The sequence below is a fragment of the Chinchilla lanigera genome, unplaced genomic scaffold, assembly GCF_000276665.1.
Source record: "Chinchilla lanigera isolate Chin_1 unplaced genomic scaffold, ChiLan1.0 scaffold00047, whole genome shotgun sequence".
NCBI classification, from domain to species: domain Eukaryota; kingdom Metazoa; phylum Chordata; class Mammalia; order Rodentia; family Chinchillidae; genus Chinchilla; species Chinchilla lanigera.
Genome location: NW_004955448.1, coordinates 9536385 through 9558262, shown reverse-complemented (window position 1 = coordinate 9558262; position 21878 = coordinate 9536385). Strand labels below are relative to the sequence as shown.

Here is a 21878-nt window from a genome sequence, read left to right as displayed (position 1 = left end):
TCCAGAACTTTTCAAGCATACGTACAATGCTATGCCAAGTACTTTAAAGAATATAATCAGCAAAAACACACTGGTTTAATATTTGCTATCTAAAAGTATCTGCTCAGCCACAGAGAACAAAACACATGAAATAAATTCCTTAACCTTAATACATAACATACTAAGGTGACGTCCACTGACCATCATTAAAGAATTTTCAGAGACGTTTCATATTATTTTTAATGCAAAAAACATAAATGCTAATTAAAAGTCCCACTTCAGAAAAAAGCTATTTCCATCACCTTTCGATGACTATAATCAAGCATGTTTCTCTACTTCAACTTGGGTTTTGCTGTACATAATCTTTCATATCAATCAGAGTTAAAAATCAGTGTTTTAGTGCTTTTTTTAAATCAAAAATTAGAAGACAGCAAATATGTATTTTGCAATGCTTTTATTTACCCAGGTAGATACAAAAACTACCACACATTTAAGAATACTTTTCAGTTATTAGCTGGTCCATAAGAAAAAACTATACAAAAGTTGATACTATAAAATTATATCTCAGGCGATTCGGGTCCTCCTAAGAGAAACCCTGAAGGGCAACGGCTCAGTAGCCCTCCTAAACTGCAGCAGAACACAATCTGCCAGAGGGAAATATGAAGAGAATTCCTACCACTTTCCTTATCACAGAGGGAATGACTAGTACAGTGCCCTCGTTTATTCCATACGAAATAGCCCTTCAAGCCCTAGCTTTTCAAGTAAGACAAAAGGCTACAGCCCCAAAATGTACTTATTGAAAGTTATCTCAATACAAGATCTATTGTTTTATATTACTTAACTGTCCTTCCTGAAATTCACCTGGATGTTCCAGAGCAATTTCCTAAACTGTCACGGTTGATTCACCTCTTTATTCTAATGTAGAATTACTCAGCAACACACAATACAAAAAACACAGGCTAACACAGTTCTCACACACTTTAAAATAGGTGCATCTGAAATATAAATATGACTTCCCATTCATTATTTTTCCTCATGACTAAACTCTAAATTAAAATACATATATGTGTGTATATATATATATATATATATATATGGAGGTTTTCAAATCGGTGGTGTGTGCACCCCGTTCTCATGACACAGTCCTTTAAACTTCTCATCTGCAAAACATAAAGTAATAAATTATGAAAAAGAGGTTAAAGCATAAAGTCCCACCCAGTTTACAAAATGAAAATCATAACATTTTAGGACATATAATGCAAAATATTATAAGTTATACGTTTTCCTGGATAATTTTTTAAATTCTTGATTGTAAAAGGAACAGAAGATCAATATAGAACATTTGGAAAATAAGGGAAAATATCCAATCTTTGCAGCCTTGCCATTCGAAGGAACTACACTACAATGTTATTCTTTCAGTACGTTGTCTAGTATATGACATAGGATTCGAATATATACTAAAATTACAGTAACAGATACACTGTCATTAATCCACCTCAAAATACACCCCTCTCTTCAAACACATTTGCTCCATTGTTCTTGTCACCCTCTAAAGCAGTTCTGGAAGTCTTCTTTCGTGTCTTTAGTTATACTGTTATGGCTGCCTCAGTGTCCTGAATCAATTCAAAATGTTTGCTTTCATGGTCACTTTGATAATGGCAAAGAGCCAGAAGTCACGTGTCACCTGATGGAGTGAGTAAGATGATGAGGACAAACCGTAAGGTTTTTATGGGCCTGCCTTTGCACTCCTCCATGGCATTTGGCAGCGCGTTCACCATATTTTTGATCGCACCTCATGAAGACATGAACGAGGACTTCCAGAACTGCTTCAGAGAGCGGCAAGAACGATGTGGTAAGTGTGTTCAAGGGAAGGAGGTATGTGCTGACAGGGATCAACAGCAATGTGTCTTACTGTAATAATCTTGTTTAATGTAAACACTTACTGTATAATCTGATCATACCTCATACCAAGGAACTGGGTTTCAGACATCTACATGCCTACACATCTTTCTGAATAAATTTAGAGATTATATTTCATTTTATCTTTTGCTTACTTCACATACGGTATATTAGCTATATGTGATATTAAAACTCCTTCTAAAACATGATTCTGACAACTTACTACATGGATGTGTCAGAACATATTTAACTATTTCCCTACATTGGAACATTTACGTCAGTTCCAATTTTTTAACAAAATAAGTAAGACTGCCATATAAATTACCTCAACTACTAACCGAAGGGAAAATACCCAAGCGGATAGAAGGGTCGGTCAGTCCAGCACAGGAGCTCAAGCCAAAGGCCTTCCCTACAACGAACTGCACCTCTCTCTGCCTTGGAACGCAACTGAAGCCCAATTCATTTTTACTCTTACATTTTAAGTCCTGAAATTCATCTTTTTAAACTTTAGGAAATAAGATATTTTTCATAATAGCTCCAAACTTAATCATTCAGTCTTGACACTCAAGAAAAAGACTATTTTCTTGAAAATCCAAACTAATTAACTTGAAATAAAATAGTAATATTTATGGCTTTCTACTTAAAGACAAGTTTTCTTCTTAATACTTACTCAGTATGAGAAAGCTTCATTTCTTCCCTTTGTCTTGTTGAGTAATTTAGGTTCCCACCTAAAACAAACACAGTCCTTTCAGTGTAACATTAAGTAAAATATAACCATACACAAACATTTGCATAGATGTATCCCTTTTAAGTAAAAACAAAGATGAGAAAGAAAAGAATTCTTATGTGACATAAATAATCACTCAATTTTAGTTAAGTCTGGAATTATATACTGCTTCAAGTTTTGCTAACTAGAACATTGTACAGTGGATCCCTGAAATTCATGGGGGTTGTTTCTAGGGCACCCTTGAATTGTGAAAAACCATAAATTTTCAGACATGGTCAAAAAAATCCCTATAAATGACCATTTTTATAGTTTAAACCCTAAATATGCTGTGTCTCCCGCAGTTATGTGATTTAATAAAACACTGTATTAACACAGCCTTAGAAGGTGCAAGGTGTTTGGCAGCATCGTAGGGACCGTTGGGCTTTAAGAACAACAAAACCAACACTGCAGGGAGCGAGGCGTGGTAGCATAACCTGCTAGGACAGGAGTGTGGGTGCGTCTGTCAGGGATGAGTCACAAGGCAGCAGCCAACCAGTAGCAAGGAGAACTGAGTTCGCTCTCAGATTGGCTACTTGCAAACCTCCCGCCCAAAAAAATTCGTGGAGGAGAGCTGCCATTTCTACAAAATTACGGGGGTTTCTATGAACAATTATTTATGTTCTAAGGAAAAATCCACAAATGACTGAGCCTGTAAACTCTGAACCAAAACTCTGTAAGAGTATGCTGTGTTAACATTCAGTAAGAGTGAAAATTAAGAGAAATGTAAAGAAACTGCCTAAAATTTAATGACCATGTATATTACATTTTGGTAAGTACCTAACATCCTCTAACAGCAAGCAGTCAGAAAAATTAATAAGGCCAACCTCAAAATCTTAAAAAGAACAATAAAAAAGACTAAACAATATACTATTCTTAGTTTAAAAGAATTTATAATTTCTAATTCTAAACAAAACACTTTAATCCTTAAAATACAAACTGCAAACATAAATCTACTAGCTTATTACTTCAAAATAAAGACAATAAAAGTTGGGCACAAAGGCCCATGCTTATAATCTCAGAACTCTGGGAGGCTGAGGCAGGAGTTCAAATCCAGCCTGGGCAACTTAGCATGAGCCTGTCTCAAAGTAAAAAATAAAAAAAGACTTGAGGATGTAGCTCAGTGTGAAGGCTCTGGGTTCAATCCCTAGTACCACCCTCCACAAACAGATTTTACATTTTAAGTCTCTAGATTGTTTTTTAAATGCTGTATTTCCTTATGCTAATATAATAATAACATCTAACACTTTATATTACAAACCTCAAACTGACCTGGCTAGAAAACAAAAAATAATTTCAATAGATATGAAGTTCTAGAATACTAATCTCACATTTTGTAATCAAATGTGTTGTCTGCTTTGAATGGAAAGTCGCTCTTGAGTGAACTAAGACACTAGCCCCCAAAGCAGCATGCGGAGAACCACAAAATTGAACTTGAGAAGAAAATATCAAAACTTACCCCGGGCATGATTCACCAAGTACAGTAAGACCACAGATAAAAGTGCCACTAGAAGTAATTTTTAAAAAAGGTCTTTTAAAAATACGTATTTCTTCTCAATGATTCCTATGTAATCATAATTACAAAGTGAAATTTAGACCAAAAAAACCTTCATTAATTGGCAATTACAAATAATACTATTCACATTATTTTATTTCTGAAAGTACTAGAAGTTATATCCTTGTTTTCCATGGGAAATGGCTGCTACTTAGCCCAAGGACTGCCACTTCAGAAAAGCTGAAACACCTATGGATGAGGGAGCCAACCACCTAGAGGCCACTGGCTCCTCTCTCCCCACCTATGCACTGGTCCTTCCAGGCACTTCCCCAAAATTTCATAGAATTCCAAAGAGTATTCCCTCAGGGATTTTAATTTTGAAAATACAATGTCCATTTTACAAATGAAATAACCAACCAAAACCTAGTCATTAGACTCCCAGCACTCCACAAGCAGGAAAGACCTTAAATGTCAGTGCCTGTCCTTTTCCCTTACCAAGTGAGGCACACTATTTAATTTAGTTTAAATTAATCTGGCAAAAAATATTTTTCAATGGCATGGCAGTTTGCTGGACACAAACATATGCTAAACTATGGGCTGAAACTAAACTTCTTGTTGCAGTATCAAAAATCAACAAAAACACTTCATGACCTAATGTTCTGAATTCTTAAATGACCCCCCTTTTAAAAACAAATGATTTTCTAAAAATATGCTTATTTCTACACTTATGAAATATTAAAATGAATTTAAGAGTATGTATAACCAATGATCTGCCAATACCACACTTCAAGTATACACAGTCCACTCCTTGAAAATAGAAACAAAACTTGAGAAAAGTATCACTGTAGCTTGTCATTGTAAATAAATTAAGTACAAAAGATAACTTCAGTATGTTACAGGAGAATATATTTTCAGATAAACAATTTAGGTATATGGTAAAGATTCTGTACAGAAAAATACTGATTTAATCTTTTAGTTTTTCGATGATTTTCTGATGTTTCCTATTTTTAACCAATGCATAGGTAAAAAATAGGTAACAGACTAAAAATAAAAGCAATGAGTAAACCATGAGCAGTCACACCTAAATCACACATTCACACTAGGGACACACTCACAGCTCTCCAAATTATTCCACTTTAAAGGGGAAATTTTATTAAAAGCATAAATATTTAAAGCAGAGCAGAAGACTGATCCTACTGATGCCTTTACAAATATAAATCTGAAAAAATGTGTGAATCCTCAGTGAGCTGACCATAAACACCAGCTGGAGAAGTCTGGCCCACAGACTAAGAATTAGGCAAATCTGAGCAATTATATCTTAGGGATATGCTCTGCAGGCAAAGAGAGGACAAATGACAACTAGAACCTAATGGTAAAAATGAGGACATCACGCTACATCGAAAGAAACTAAATGCTGCTACATGGCATACTCACAAGAAACACAGCCAATGAAGAAAACTTCTAAAAACAAATATCCCCGAGTATCCAATATCATGCCAGCAATAATGGAAATAATCGCCAACCCAAGATTCTGAATGGACTGCATGCTGCAATTTAAGAAATACAAAAGCACATCTCATTTTCAAAACTCCTCAAACATAGATTAACACTTCCCTATACATATTAGTACCCTTAAACCATGTAAGTTGAGATGTTTTAACCAGAAATGGCGTGAGATAGGTTTTATTTCTATCCTATGACTCTTTCTGCCCTTAGACCGTCTGCCCAAAAGTAAGTAAATTTGCCTTCTACATGAACTCAGCACTCAACACCTTCCTGCTGAAAGAAAGAAAAGCTATATGGACATCAACCACAGGTGTAGCTGCCCCTGTTTGCCTTTCTGGGACAGGGAGGGACTTGATCTCTCACTGAAAAGTCCTCAGACACGTGGGTAGGGAACAGTAAGATCAGCAAGTACTTCTTACACGTTAGCCTACTCTAGCTGTCACAAGGAAGCCTAGAACTTGTGTTGCCTAAACAGCTTAACTAACTTTTCCAAAGATCTCCAGATTTATGGCTGTCCCAGAAACCTGAAGATGTTTAGGTTCAGGAGATCGGAAGTTTTATGATAACTGACACAGCAGTGGCAAGTATCTATGATCCACCATGTAAACACTGTACTTACAAGCCATATGCAGTACCCAGCTGATGTTCGGGAACTAAAAACGCCACCATTGGCCACAGCGCACAGGCAAGCAATGAATAGGCGAGTCCCAGGAGACACTACAGATAGCAAGCCAGAAGGGAAAGTCTGGTATTATCCAAAAGGTGATTTTGCTTCAATGCAGATTAGTAAAATTAATACAGTTAACTAAAATATAAAAATTTAAGCAAGTTTTATTGCGATTATACTGAAAGTCATATTGAAAATATACAAAAAAGGGTTGGTTTCTCTACTAAGAGTATCCTTCTAAGGACAAGGTGCACACTCTCCTAACTACTTCTGTCATCGCATCACATCATATGCATACACAACAGGCTAAGGCCCAAGACACAAAGACCAAGCAAGAGGAAGTTCATTGGTAAAAAGCTCTTATGAAGGTTTTAAGAAAGCCCGTTTTCCATCATTTTTAGGGATAATAAATGCAGCAATCAAAGAAACATTATGCCAACAGTCTACTCTCTCCTGCCTGTGGGTCATCAACACCCAACTGGAAAGCGGAGCAGAGAACTCATGAGCACCACTACTGCTGTCGGACAACGTCTAGTATTAGCATTTGCTTTCAGTTAAAAGAGAAACTCTGATGATTTAAGTCTCTGTAAGTACAACTGAAGGCTATTAGATAAGCAAATATTAAAACACTGTCTGTGCCCAAGCCTGGCAAGGAAAACAGACACGTGTGTGTGTTACTACCAATTTTTAACTTACTGAGACTCAAAGACAAGAGAACTGATATTGGGCCAATCCATTTTTTGCCACTTTGGATGGAAGGATTTTTTAATGAACTTCAGGAAAATAAATGGAAGCAACTAGCATCCTGGCTTTCAGAAGGGTATTTTATTTCAAATTTTACTTCAGCGTTGAGGTTACCCTAAAAATAAGCCAAATGAAATTAAAGAAACTTTATGAATTAATAATTTATAGTAATTTCTTTGCAGAAATTAAAATCAAGTCACTATTTCCCCACCGTCAAAGCACTGCCACCTGAATTTAATGACCATGCCTCCCGACAATGGGCCTGACAGAGTCCTTGCCGAAGCCCTGACCCTGCGGGTGTCAAGACAGACGTTACCATAGCAATCCAAGGGTTCCACGCTGTGAAGGCCAGCATCATGTGGGACACGAGAGTGGTGGTCACCGCACACAGAACCCAGATGATGTTCTTCCCCGTTTTATCCACCAAGAGCCCAAATAACGGGGACATGGGAGCGGATATGACATACACAACACTGCCCAGAGAATATGCACAGAAGTTAATAAAACGCCATGTGGCTAAATATAAATACCAATCAAGTTCCTAAAAACATTAAGCAAAGTGAACCCTAACTTAAACATTCTTCTAAATGATAATCAGAAAATAGAAATATAAAAAAGCAGCCCAAGACTTCTGGTTGTCCATTAATGCAAAGATGGACATTCAAGATTCAAATCCCAATACTGTACAGTCTTAGTGTCACATTGAGGGTGATTGCTGGGCTCACATACATTGTTTCTGCATTTTTTTAACATCTTTACATTTGCTTATAAAGACTTGTATTTCACATGCAATAAGCACTTGCAAAATGAAGGAAATACCTGTTAACTGCACTTGCTGTCTGGGAAGAAAATCCAAATTTCTCTATAAAGAAAACTCTAAAATTAAAAAGAAGTGAATATATTAAAAAAAAAACTACTATTTTTATAAAATAAATGGCAACTAAAAATGAATAAAACTAACCAGTTCAAAAAGTTTTTCTCTTTTGATACTATTCCCCACCTTATTTGATACTCAAGCAATCTACTAAAGCTTAATAATGTATATAAATATTTCACTTACTTAAAATATGATGCTAATTTTTCCCTTTTACATACAAACAGTACATACAGTTTTTCAGAAAACCAAATTTACTACAAAGAACCAAGGCTGCTTTTTGTGTGAGAGAAGTACTAGAAAGGTTCTTTGCTAAATAACAAATAGACTTCTTGTCTCAAATTACGTAAAATGACAGCATAAATTTAAATGTTATACACACGCATTCCCCACAAATATATTTGCACTCACATACTGCTCTGCTTAAGCAGCTAGTAATGAAAAGGGAGAGAGAAGTAGAAGATAAAGCAAAGAATTTGCTGAGTGCTGAACTGAAGTCTGGCAGAATTACAGTCCCAGTTTTCAAATGGAGACGCAACCAGTTACAGCGCACCAACTGGTGGTTTCCACTTGCAGTAAGAAGCCTCGTAACCAGGGAATGCAGAGGAAGTAAAAAGAATACTAGTCCAGAATCTAGTGTTCAATCAAAAATGCTTATGAATTATTTCTTCAAAGAATAAACATATCAAAGCAATAGCAAACTGTAATCTAAAAAAATCCACTGTATTCCAGGATACAAAACCATTCCTGTGTAAATATACACTACAACCAGACAAGAAAAATATACTGCTAAAAGTAACCTATTATTTACGTGATTGAGCTGTTAGCATTTAGCCAAGCAAAGTGGAATGCTAGAAAATACTTACTTCCCAAGTCCAATAAAAGGGAACACCACAACATAATAGCAGACACAGATGATAAATATCAGCCAGAGGGGTAAGGAGAAGTCCTTTATATCAGTTAATTTAATAACTTCACCTTAGAGAACGAAGAGAAGACACCATCAGCATAATTTCACACATCTACAGAGCTTCCACCTACTTTCAAGATTTTCTTAACCATGTGATTAGCCTTTCCAATCCAGCTTTTAAAAATACCACTCTAGAGAATTACAGAAATATCACCTCGGGGATAACTTAAAAAGATGTGTGAGAAAAATCGGAAGCTAAGGTTGGTACTGAACTTCCCACTTACTTCTGCGAACAATTATTTTGCAACATACGAAGTACAACTGACAGTACAGATTCTGTCAGAAAGTTTGAGGGGAAAATGTATCAGTAAACTTAAACAAGTGGAAATAGATTTAAAAATATAAAATAAGATGTGGGTAATCAGCCCCACCACGTTTATGATACTGCACTAGAAACTTACTGTAAGTTCTCTTTAAGAGGCCACAATTCCCGAAGTCCCACTCCTCTTTCATTTTGACTTACCTGTTTTTCCCTGATCTTTATGAAGAATTCTCTCTGCTCTCTGATCCAAGTAAGCAAGAGCAAACGCACAGCAGAGGGAAAGAATACAGGTCATACCCCCTAAACAAAAAAAAGAGATTTTTAAAACAGAACCAGACTAAAGGTTCCTGAAAGGCAGCATATTATACAAGCAGCAGAAACACAGCAACTGAAAGAGAGGGCGTCCTAAAGCTATGAAGAGGAAAATCTGACAGTTACCAACCTAGACAAAGAAGCACAGCATAGGACAAATTCCCAATCAAGAGTTTATTTGACTGCATTATTTCCGAGTAGAATGCTGGACATTAAAAAGACTCTACCCCACTAGCCTTGTAAAGCACAATACAGACTAGGGAAACGTGATGACTAACTTATTTGTCCTCATTTGATGGATGCCTGGAAAAAATTACAAAAGTAGGCTGATATCTTGGCCACCCTGACTTCCTTCTTGAATCTGTCATCTACTCTAGCGCCCCAGGGGTTCATCCTCCCAAAGCACAGCTCTCCCAGCTCTTCTTCCTGTGAGGTCAGCGTCTCTCACTAATGTCCATCTCATCCCATCAAAGTCATCAAACATTGAATGAAGTTCATACTTCTCGAGCAGAAATTTAGGAAGAAGCTTAGTAAAATACTGTATATGAATGAATCAGAAGACAAGAGTTCTCCGGCTGATACTAACAAGCTCAATGATCTTGGACACAGAACACAATCTCTCTAAGCTTCAATCTCCATGTAAAAAATGAGAGACTTTGACTTCATGGCGACGGTCTTTTCTGGCTCTGAAAGTCTTTAAATTCTAAAATTCTCCACTGTGAAGAAAACGAGATGGAATCCTGAGGGTATGTGCAAGGGACAATGCTTTAACTAAGGCAGTGGACCTGGGGGGAAGGGTTCGGAAAAGGGACTTGGGACATGTCTGCCATTACCTCCACACTGCCCTCTTTTCAGCTGGCAGCAGCTGCCAAGGAACTACGAGCCAGCCATCTCTGCAGGCCCCAAGTAAGAAGCCATACACACACCAGAGCGCAGGCACACAGATCTACCGCTCAGAAAAGGCAGGAGTGGTGAGTCCAGAGAGCTTCACACGCCGCTCAATGACCCAGCCAGCAGCCAGGCCCACAGAGCCTTGCTGAAGGGGACTCAGAGACACGAGGAGCTTACACACCGTTGGTCAAAGAGCCAACATTTCCCAGGAACAGAACTGAGACACGGTTAGCCTGCTTGTCCAAGGGGACAGAACCGCTTTGGGCTGCACTAGAACCCAAGATTCCTGACTCCCAACCCAGTCAGTTTTCAACCATCTGTCACATCCGATTTCCAAGCAATCTAGCCTCACTATCAACTAACTTTGATCAAGAGGGAAAAATTCTTCCTTCTGCTATGGACTATTTAAACCTTAAAGGAATAAATCCCAATTCTCTTATTTTACATAAATTACCTCATTGAATATGTAAGATACAAATGCTAACATTGAATATAAGGAGAAATAACATCCTGTACTTTAAGAAAGTAGAAATTACAATACCAACAAATACATGAATAATGATTTCTTGGCAGAAGACCCAGCAAACTATGTGGCAAAACCATAACCAAAGTGCTCTGACACCAACCCCTGGGTTCGCTCCTCTCTGCCACAGGACCTCCACGGCAAGCGCTCAGAAGAGACAAGATTTAGGGCGTGAGGTTTCACTCACCAAGCAACAGTGTGACCCCAAGGGTTGTGGGGCCAGCAGACCCCAAGGAAGCTTCAATCTTAGAGTACAGCCATCCCATGAGGTTCATGTTTACTGTACTTCCCTAGCAATGAAAGAAATCGATTTTCAATTATTTATATCTCTGCCTTTGTTCATAAAAATTACTTATGATACTGTAGAGAAATAAGTATAATTAGGATCCGAACTAAACAGGGGATAATCTCTTTTAAAAAGTATAAGGAAAAATCTAACTTACTAAGATAAAGCCATAGATAAGAATAGTACACAAAAAATGCCAACTTATCAAGAAATGCTAGGATTTAAAACACAAACCAACCAAAGCAAAAATGAAACACAAGTTACAAAATTCAGAATTCCTAAGACAAAACTATACCACTGGCTCAGAAAAAGCGCAGCTTCTCCTGGAAGCTTTTCTGAAATCTGAACTTAAAAAATCTTCCTTTGAGTATCTCCGTACAGACAGTAAAAGCCACAGTAGATAACATTCTCATACTCAGCAATTATTCTACCACTTGCCAGTCGATGTTTCAGCTATTGTGAATATAACAAAAAATGTAACTGAAAATGAAAAAATATCTAACTTTCATAAAGTTTACCACATTTTAGTGGGATAAGACAAACATGCAATACATTAAACAGTGACAAATGCTGCAAAAAACAAGGAAAAGCATAAACAAGGGTAGAAGAATATAACACTGGGAGAGGAGGCCTCACTGAGAATATGATTCCGGAGTAAAAACTTGAAAGAAGGGAGATGGCAGGATGTCTGGGGAACTGTAGCAGGCAGACCGCAGTCTGCACACTGGCCTGAGGGGTTGCCTGTCTGCATGTGAGGAGGCTGAGAAGGGCGTCAGGGACTGGGACTGGTACATGAAAAGAGGGAAAGATGAGATCCCCACACAGACTGGTCAGGAGAGGAGCTTCAAGGGGGCAATAAAGACTTTTGGTTTTTTTCTGTATGAGAGCATATGGTGGATTAGCAACTGGTGGTCAACTTGTAACACCGAACTCAGCTGTTCTCATCCTCCAAAGAGCTCAGGACCTTGTCGCTGAGAATGGCTACGGTTCACTTTGGGAGAGCTCTGGTCCTTACTTTGAGCATCCCTTCCTGGCCGTGCGGGGGAAGATGGTGCCCTGTTCAATGTTGTGCAGAAGCTTATCGTGACAGCTTCCCTGGTATAGATCCAGCTGTTCTCACTGGTGGAGGAGCTCAGGATCTTGTTGTGTTTCACAACGGCTGTGGTCCCTTTCCGTGGAGCTCTGGTCTTTACTCTGGCATCACTTCCTGGCTCCAGTGTAGATCCCTCAGTCTGTTGGCACAGATCCTTTTTCCCACTGGCACAGACTTTCTAGCTTCCACCACTGACCTTGGGGCCTTCTCAGCACAGACCCATGAAACAGACTTGCATGAGACATTGTTGTGAGCGCTACGCCTCCAGCTGGACTGGTGGAGGGCATTGTTATAGGCTCTAGGTCTTCAGCTGGACTCAAGCTGGACATTGCCACGGCATCCAGACCCTCAGCTGGAGTCTTTGGGTCTTTAGTGTGTGGACAGATTTCCTGTCCTCTTTTGTACTTAACTCTTTGGGTAACTATTACAAAGTAATCCTATAAATTATGTGTCCTGTACTGTTTCCCTTGTAAACCCTGACGTAGTGGATTGACAACTGGTGGTCAACTTATAACCCCAGCTGAACTGAGTAAGCGTAGTGCTGGGTATGGGAGGCCCACCTGAGGACTGTTGCCAGAAGTGTAAGACGCAGAACTGGAGAAGAAGTTAGGCTATTGGGAGCAGAGAAAGGCTGTTAGGAGCTGAGAGAGGCTGTTGGGAGCTGGTAGAAGCTGTAAGGAGTTGTTGGTTGTTCTGGAGGAGCTCATCATGCTGGCTTTCCTGATGAACTTGGCTGTTTTCACCCTCTGAGGAGCTCGGGACCTCACTGGCACTGAGAATGGCTTTGATTCACTTTGGGGGAGCTCTGGGTCCTCACTTTGAGCATCACTTCCTAGCTTTGGAGCAGAAGATGGTGCACTGCTGGTCTCCTGGAAAGCTTGCTGCATTGGCTTCCCTGATGGGAACTTGGCCATCTTGATCATCAGAGGAAACTGGGACCTCACTGTTGCTGAGGATGGCTATGGTACCTTTCAGGGTAGCTCTGGTTCTTCTGAGCATTGCTTCCTGGCTCCAGTGCAGATCCCTCAGCCTGCTGGCACAGACTTTCTAGATTCCACCAGTGACCTTTAGGCCTTCCCAGCACAGAGCTGTGAAACAGGCCTGCATGAGATATTATTATGGGTTCCAGGCCTCCACGTGGACTCATGGGAGGCATTGTTATGAGCTCTAGGTCTTCAGCTGGACTCATGCAGGACATTTCCATGGGATCCAGGCCCTCAGCTGGGTTCCTTGGTCTTAGTATGTGGACAGATTTCCTGCACTCTCTTGTATATCATTCTTTGGGTGACTATTATAAATAATCTTATAAAATATGTGTCCTTATTATGTATTTTTCCCCTTGCAAATAAGCCCCAAACCATGACACCTGACTACAACAGAGCACCATTGGGGCTTTCAGCAGGAAAGTGGCACAATCAAAGTACTCTTTGACAACCTTGTCCAGCTTCTATATTCAACAGGGACCACAGATAGCGGCAGACGAGAAGCAAGGGCACCATCAGGGAGCTCCAGTGACTCCGCACAAAAGTGATGGGTCTGGACCAGGGTGGTTAGCAGTAGGCGTGGCTAAACATGATCAGATACAAACATATTCTGACGGTACAGCTAACAGGATCTGCTAAGGAAAAATATGTGTGGGGATGGGGAACGAAGTCGAGCTCCACATGACACCAAAGTCTCTGCCTAAACCATGGTTAAGAAAAAAGCTACCCTTAACTGAGGATAAGAAACTCACCTGTGCCTGCTTTGCTACTTTCTGCCCTCCATGAACAGCTGCCCCTATGCAGTGCCACTCTGCCCTGGAGACAGCTGATTATGGACTGAAACCTCTACAAACTGTGAGCTAAATAAACCTTTCTACCAAAGAAGGAAGGAAAGGAGGGAGGGAAGGAAGGGAGGGAAGGAAGGTAGGGAGGGAGGAAGGGAAGAAGGGAGGGAGGGAAAGCAAGCTATAGCAGCAGCTGGTTTAGGGGACACTAAGTAGAATATGAAGAGCTGGGGTTGGGATATGTTTGGTTTTCTAGGCCTATGAGTCAGAGAAGTAGAAGCGTCACGTAGGTGGTTGCCTATATGGATGTAAAATTCAGGGGAAAGGCTCAGACCAGTGACACAGATTCAGGAGCACGGCAATGCTGTTTAAAACTTCAAAACTAGACAAGATCACCATGGCTGTGAGGATACAAAGAAAAAGATATCCAAAGTCATGCCTTGGGGTACTCCAACATTTATAGGTTGAGAGGAGTGCGAAGGAATCACCAAAAGAGGGAGAGAAGAGGTGGACAGAAAAGTCAGAGAAAGACTGTAAGACTGTCCTGAAACAAGAAACTAGGCAGGAGGGAATGCCAGCTGTATTCAATGCTACTGATACTGTCAGCTGCTACAGAACACTGATAAATAATCCTGTCCCCAACAATATTCTCACAGCAAATATTACATGGATTTTTTTTTTTACAAAATGAAATAAAATAAATGACCTTTTGAAAACTTTCTCCAGTATCACTGAAAATACAAGATCCTCAAAAACAGGGATGCTGCCTTAATAATCTTTTAAGTCTTAAATATCTAACATGGCCTGGCTTAAAAAGTTGCGTAAGTTCTTGCTTATGGACATTTCCATAAGCTTAAAATTAACAAACTGGAGAAGAAAATCGAAAGAATGCTAGACCTCCCATCCCCAGCTAAGACATGAATAACAAGAAAAGTGGGAAGTTCACTGCCCAAGGGTGTTACCATATAGTAACAGTTCCCATGTCTTAACTCAAACAGGCTCACAGCTCAGATACCAGGAAAACCATGGAAACGTACATCCCAAACACCTCCAATCATTCTAGCGGTGCTGAGGAAAAAGGAGAAGCACAGAAGGATGCAATTTCAACAAGCACGAATTTCTCAAGTAGTGAGTCCTTGCTAAGCTATCTCTGTAAGAGAACGGCTCTCACACTTTGAGATCACAAACCCTTTCACTTGACATCATCTTACCCAGACCTTAAACACACTAGGTCTACATGTACCCTGGCTGAAGCAGAGGGAGTGCTTGGGATCCGCTCAGCCCCTTCCTCCAGTCTCCCCTTGACCCCCACAACTCTCCCCCTCCACCCCAGAAACTCCCACAACTCCCCTCTAGAAGTTTAGAGTGCCTCAATGCAGTTAATGGATTATAAGAAAAGAGCCTGAGAAAATTTAGTAACCACAGTGAGGTCCCTAACAGGGACTGCTGATCAGCTCATCTCATTTTGTTCTTTCAGGGGCTGAGGATTTAGCTCAGTGGCACAGCGCCTGCCTGCCAAGAACGAGGTCGTGAGTTCGATTCCTGGTACCGGAAAAAAAACAAAACAAAACAAAAACATTTTGTTCTTTCCAAAGTTATCAGACAACTAGATCCACAAACTCCACAAACACCTTAACTTGCATAAGACACATAAGGAAGCATCTCAGAATATTCTTGTAGAAAAATTTAGAAAACTACACTAGTTCAAAGAATTACAAATTAAAATACTTTTTATGTGTTTCCTTTTAAAGTGATAAAATGCTTTTTTAAAAAAATATTAATAGCCTGTAGTACCAAAGTTATAATAAAAAGTATCCTTTCATGTCCCGTGGACAGAACGGGAAATAGGTCTCAGCAGCCCTCAGAAACCCCAATAAACCTTCTGACCCAGTAATTCCCACTTCTGGCCACCTTCCCTACGAAAACAATCAGAGAAACAGGTAAGTCTTATAGCAAGAGTGTCAAACTATACCATTATTTATAATACTGAAAAATTAGAACCTACATGTACAAACCACAGAAATACTCACATGATAAAATGCTACATCACGAAAGTTTTATACTGGATTTCTTCTTCCCTAAGGGTATGTTAATTCTTCATGTCATTGTTAGTCTCTGAAAGCTTGATATTTTTCTAAAGCAAAGACTATTTTTTAAATTTTCTTATATAGGACTCGATGAGGAAAATACCTAACAGGACTGCCAAAATACCTTACAAGATGCAGTACTAAAAATGTAACACTGACCCCTAGTATTCCCCTGGGTATCCTTTATAAACAAAACAAAAAGCCACAGTCATTTCTAGGCTCCAAACCCCAGGAATACTGGCTAACTGAGGTAAGTCCAGAGAGGCCTGAGCACCACGGTGCAGGGGCAGACTGCATGTGATACGGCTTAGACAACCACAGGTAATCAACTTCTGATCAAGAACTACAGGAACGTGGGGCTGGGGATTTAGCTCAGCGGCAAAAGCGCCTGCCTGGCAAGCACAAGGTTGTGAGTTTGGTTCCCGGTACCGGAGAAAAATCAAAAAAAAAAAGAACTACAGGAACGTCTTCAAGCAAGCATTATGTTGTTGCATAGCAGAGGAGGCAAAAATAAACAAGAGGAAAAGGGATTAGGATCAGTAAAAGCCACTTGTGAAGGAGGCTTCACCTCTCCCTGAGGGTGAGTTTCCTAAAGCGTCTCGTCACGAGGAATGGGCAAGCAGAACCCAGGTGGCCACACGAGGGCTTCAGAGCAAGCGTGCCAAAAACAGGTAAGAACCTGACAGCCCACGCTCAGATTCTTTGAACGAATAAATGTTCGCGTTGTTATTTTAGACTATTTATTAACTAAAATACGGAAAGAAACGCCTTACTGAAAATTAAGCCAATACATCACAGAGTAATACGTAAAAATCAGTAATCTGTCACATCTGAGCGTGCCCACGCTGACAGAAACTACAGAATTCAGCCTGTTGCTTCCGGTTTGGCCTCATTAGCTCTGTCACCACACTTACAATTCGAGCCATGCTGAGCTGGAGTCCAAACACCAGGTTTAATTCTTTGCCTTTAAACCAACTCACAGCATATGTATTCTGGGCAACTGCTAAGGACTCTCCACCAATCCTAAAAACAGTAAAAGGAAGAAAAGTCAGTTTTTGAAGATACACTACAGCTAGCAATTCTGACACTCCTCCTGTCGAGAGGCAGGGCGTCTCTGTGAATCTGTGCGTCTGTGCTGCTCCAGCCAACAGAAGAACCACGGAATACACCACAGTCTTACGGCAGAGTAACACTGTGCGATCCCAGGACTGGGTATTAAAGATGGCGCCTGCTTTTTTTCACACCAACACTCATGCTTGGAGCCCTAAGCCGACTGTCAAGCCAGCTACCCCAGGCTATGAGAAAGCGAGCCACACCCAGGCCGCCTTTAAGTGCTCCAGTCATCAGTGCTGGTCTTCAAGGCATCCTAGCCCAACTGCCAAATGTGCTGGCCAACAAACTTCCAGACCACTCCAGGTCCCAGCCGTGCAGGAATCTTCCCAGCTAAGCCCTAGACATCAGGGCACAAACCAGCTGTCCATACTGTCCCAGATCCAAATTTCTGACCCACACAGCCCACCGGCATAATGAAACGATTATTTTATATTGAAAAGTGTTTCGAGTAATTTTACTGCAATAACCTTGACAGGCAATAAAAGAAGTCCGGATTACTTTATCACCATTTAACCTATACAAAAAATTGATGGACAGAGAGTCCACACTTTGTAAAAATACAAAAACTCACACTTTTGAGGTCACTATCGAAAGCTTTCCATCAACCAACCCTGAGTTCGTTCACTTTCCATATTCATCATTTTGCTATCTCCTGGGTTTTACTTTTCCTCAGCTAAGCTCCACATAATGAACCACTTTCCTCTGCAGGCCTGTAGTCAGGCACTTAGTCTCCTCCATCTCCTAAGAATTAACTGTCTTCACCACTATGTCCTGGTCCAAAAATATTTTCCTTCTCTATTAATCCAAATCCCATACTTTCGATGGCCCACCTCACCCACGAGGTCTCCCCTTCCCACAGTTCAGTCTCTGGCCCCCTGCACGCTGTTCCCGCACTGTGCTTCCTTCTCCCTCACACAGAGCACATCTCTGTGTAGGTCACATAAGTCTACATGAAAAGCCTGAATAACTTATCCATGCATGGCAGGCAAGGGCTCTACCACTGAGCTACATTCCTTACCCTTTTTTACTTTAATTTGAGACAAAGTCTTGATAAGTTGCCCAGGCTCTCTTTGAACTCGTGATCCTCCTGCCTCAGCCTCTCACGTAACTGGAAGTACAGGCAGGAGGCATCCTGCCTGGTAAAGTATATTTTTAAGGTAGACATAAAATAAGTTCCTGTCAGCTATCTCCTTCAGGGAAGGAAGCCCAAGGCTGGACTTCAAACAGAGAGGTCAGCATAGCGGTACTATGCTCCTTCCCTTCAACTGTTCAACAGTGACCAAAAGGATCTGCACATCACCTACTAAGAAAGATAACGGTTTTCAAAAATCCTTAATGGGGGCTGAGCAGGGTAGTTCAATGGTAGATCACAGGTTCAGAATGTGTAAGGTCCTGAGTTTAATCCCTAGCATCAAAAAATATATATAAAATAAGATAAATCCTTAAAAACATGTTAAAATAAATGAAATCATGCATAGCTTACCCAAAGACAAACCTTCCCAATTCCATCAGCCAAAAAGCATTAAATATTCCACCGAGAGCAAAAATAACCTGTAACACCAAATTTAATATAGAATTGATGAAAGAATAAATTCAACAAATTCAAGAGAAACAATAAGTAACTTAGGATAAATCGTAACTCCTAGAATAGTTTTATTAATCCTCTGCAATCTGTGAAATTAAAATGGTAATATACACATATTTCAAAGCTTAAGATGTACTATATTGGCCCTCAAGAGCATTTATGAATCCTGGTTAATTAAGCTATGCATTCACTACACACATTTTTGCCATTGGAATTGATTAGACAAGAATGCAAAAGTCACTGTCAAATAATCAATGTTTTGGTCTTTCTTACCTGACCAACACAAACAAAGCAGGTAAAAATAATTGCGCCCCATCTGTTTGAGAAAGAAAGAAAGAGCCCTTTATTAATAATTCATTTTGGTTTTATTTGCCCACTTCATTCTCTCCAGGTAAAGAAAAATTAAGCACTCATGTGCCTCTGAAATCAGCAACTTTTCTTAGCTGGCTGGTCATTTACGGAAGCCTAGACTTCTAAGGGAATTCCAGCAGCTTCAATAAGGGTGCATATTAGTTTAAGACATCATCATCCCTTAAAATTTATTAAATAATCTTCAAAAAGTTCCCAGGGTCAAAACTATTTTAAAAATGAAAATTCTTTATAAAATTTCTATTAAGAATTTAGGATTGATTCCAAGAAATTCCTACAGTAGTAATTCTAAAAGGATATAATTCTTAATAAACTAAAAACGACTTTTAAAAGGACAAATACTATGTTAATATAATTAAAAGTCCAACATTGTAGTCTGAGTATCAATTAATGTTTCTCCAGAGCAATGAAAAGGCAGTGTTACGAGAGTGCTTAAAGGTCAACCGAGTAAATTGTTTCTGAAACTTAAATCCCTTTCAAAATCCTTGTGAAGGGGCTGGGGATTTAGCTCAGCGGCAAAGCGCCTGCCTGGCAAGTACAAGGTCGTGAGTTCGATTCCTGGTACCGGAAGAAAAACGAAGGAAAAAAAAAAAAAAATCCTTGTGAAATGATCATACCATGCTCTACTGAATGTTGTCCAGCACTAGAAAATTCACTATGGTTCAGGACAGCTGAGACCAAATAAAATATATTTAACTCGTTTTTCATACTCTAACCTACAAAATTTTGAAAATTAGCCTCCAAATCTAAACACTGAAGTTACTTCAATTCTTATCCATTAGACATGGTTTGAATACACTTCAATAATGTATTTACAGTTGGTTGCTAAGTCTTCACTAACAATATACATGTAAGGATGAAGTGACAAAGCCTTCCACTGTAGTATTATTCCTTCCTCAGTATCTAATACAAGTGGTCATAAAAAGTTGAATGGATGAAGGTAGAAACAGAAGATCTTACCGGGGCTGAGGAAAACACACACTATTTATATGCCAAATACTATACATCCACCTTTCATTTAATCCTCAGACCAACTTATAAGCTAGGAATTATTATCCACTTTAGGATTGAGAAAACAAGCACAGGAAGTTACAAACAGAACGGTTAGGAAGTTGAGTAAGTAGCAGCAAGGAGATTCAGACCCTGGTTCGTCTGCTCACATGGAAAGCATAATTTATCAGCTCCAGGTAAGCAAGTTACTTTACTCCATCAACAGCACTTGCTAGTCTGATCTTCACTAATATACCAACCAATTCAAAAACCAATTCCAGTTTTAATATACCAGTCTACACAGTTCTTCCTAGAAATACTTTAGCCCCATTTTTCTAATAACCAGGTGAGATTTACCCATAGGTGATTTTTTTTTTTAACCTTACCGTATTCCAAACACTCGGTCTATCAGAAAGCCACCCAAGAAACACAAAACTACATTGGGCCAAGAATACCAGGCATACAGCAGCATGAATTTTGTGGTGTTCACCTTCATATCCTATATGGGAAAAAAATAGAACTATTTTTCCAAACAGATTTACCCACTAACAAATCAAAATATTACAATCTAAAATAGAAGTGGTTATATTTTTCTTTCTATTGCAGGGCAAGTTTCTTAACCATTTGTTAAGTCACTTCCTTGAGAATCTCAAAAAAGCTAGAGTGCCTCTGCCCCAGAAAAAAGGTCACACGTGGGAGCTTCTTGCATGCACACCCCATTTCAGGGCCTTTGCAGACTCCAGGATCAGACATTCCAGCAGGGGCACTGGACCTTTTATATTTTCTATATTCTTACTCTCACATTCCTCCCTGCACTGGGGAATTTCTCTCAAATACAAAGAAAACTCTCTTAGCCTATCCTTTTCCACCGTCCCGCTCTACCTGCCAACTCATACTTTACTCTTTCATTCAAGAGTGCAAAGAACCACTCTATGCATTTTTCCCTGCTCAAAGGTAAAAACTTACCAAAAAAAAGTGATATAAATCCAAAAAACTATAAGTAACAAATACATTTCTACAATTCAACACCAAAGAATACTGTAATGCTCAATATTCAGCAGTGTCCACATTTTTTAAAAAAACAAAATAGCAACATATTCAGAAGGTAAAAAGCTATCCCATAAAATAGTCTGTCATTGATATGATTAAGAAAAGAGAAACAAAATTCAAACGAAACTATACTTTGTTAGAAATAAGGAAACAGCACATAATTATTTATCTAAGGTATAAAAAAATTTCAAGTCACAGAAGTGCTGTAAGAAGTGAATGTTTTAAGGCAACTCAATACAATTTATGTACAATCCTTTCAGCTTGGCATTTGGTAACTAAGGATGTTAAAATGGATTCAGCGTGCATTTCAGACTCAGCAGTTACAGCTGCTTCAAAGCAAACAAAAACACAAAGGTGAAAGAGTAACTTACCCTTTGAACCTGAGATTGAAGGGCTGCAGGATTATCATAGCAAAAATAGCTACCTAGAAAAGAGCAAATATTTTACAAGTAGTGACAATCTTCATATAAAACCTTCAAGTTACAATTACTACTTAAAAGTGATGGGAGGATTTTTGAGACAAGGTCTTGCTATATAGTTCAGGCTGGCCTCGAACTCACTATGCAGTCTAAGATGGCCTTGAATTCAAAGTAATCCTCCTGCCTCAGCCATTCACCACATCTGGCTCTCAAAATGTGATTTTACTATTTAT

General features: G+C 39.4%; 1 protein-coding gene across 3 annotated transcripts; it reads right to left on the bottom strand.

The window, feature by feature from the left end:
- Positions 1-416: 416 nt before the first annotated feature.
- On the bottom strand, positions 417-21650 carry Mfsd1 (major facilitator superfamily domain containing 1; the record flags this gene model as incomplete). 3 transcript variants are annotated; one of them, XM_005393107.2, is given in 15 exon segments in its annotated part: positions 417-1139; positions 2549-2606; positions 4101-4148; positions 5571-5683; positions 6262-6359; positions 7370-7526; positions 7873-7929; positions 8794-8905; positions 9361-9459; positions 11073-11175; positions 17034-17142; positions 18716-18783; positions 19091-19133; positions 20563-20675; positions 21598-21650. In XM_005393107.2, coding segments are annotated over 15 exon segments (1235 nt in total), but the record flags the coding sequence as incomplete, so codon positions are not given.
- Between the last annotated feature and the right edge of the window lie 228 nt (positions 21651-21878).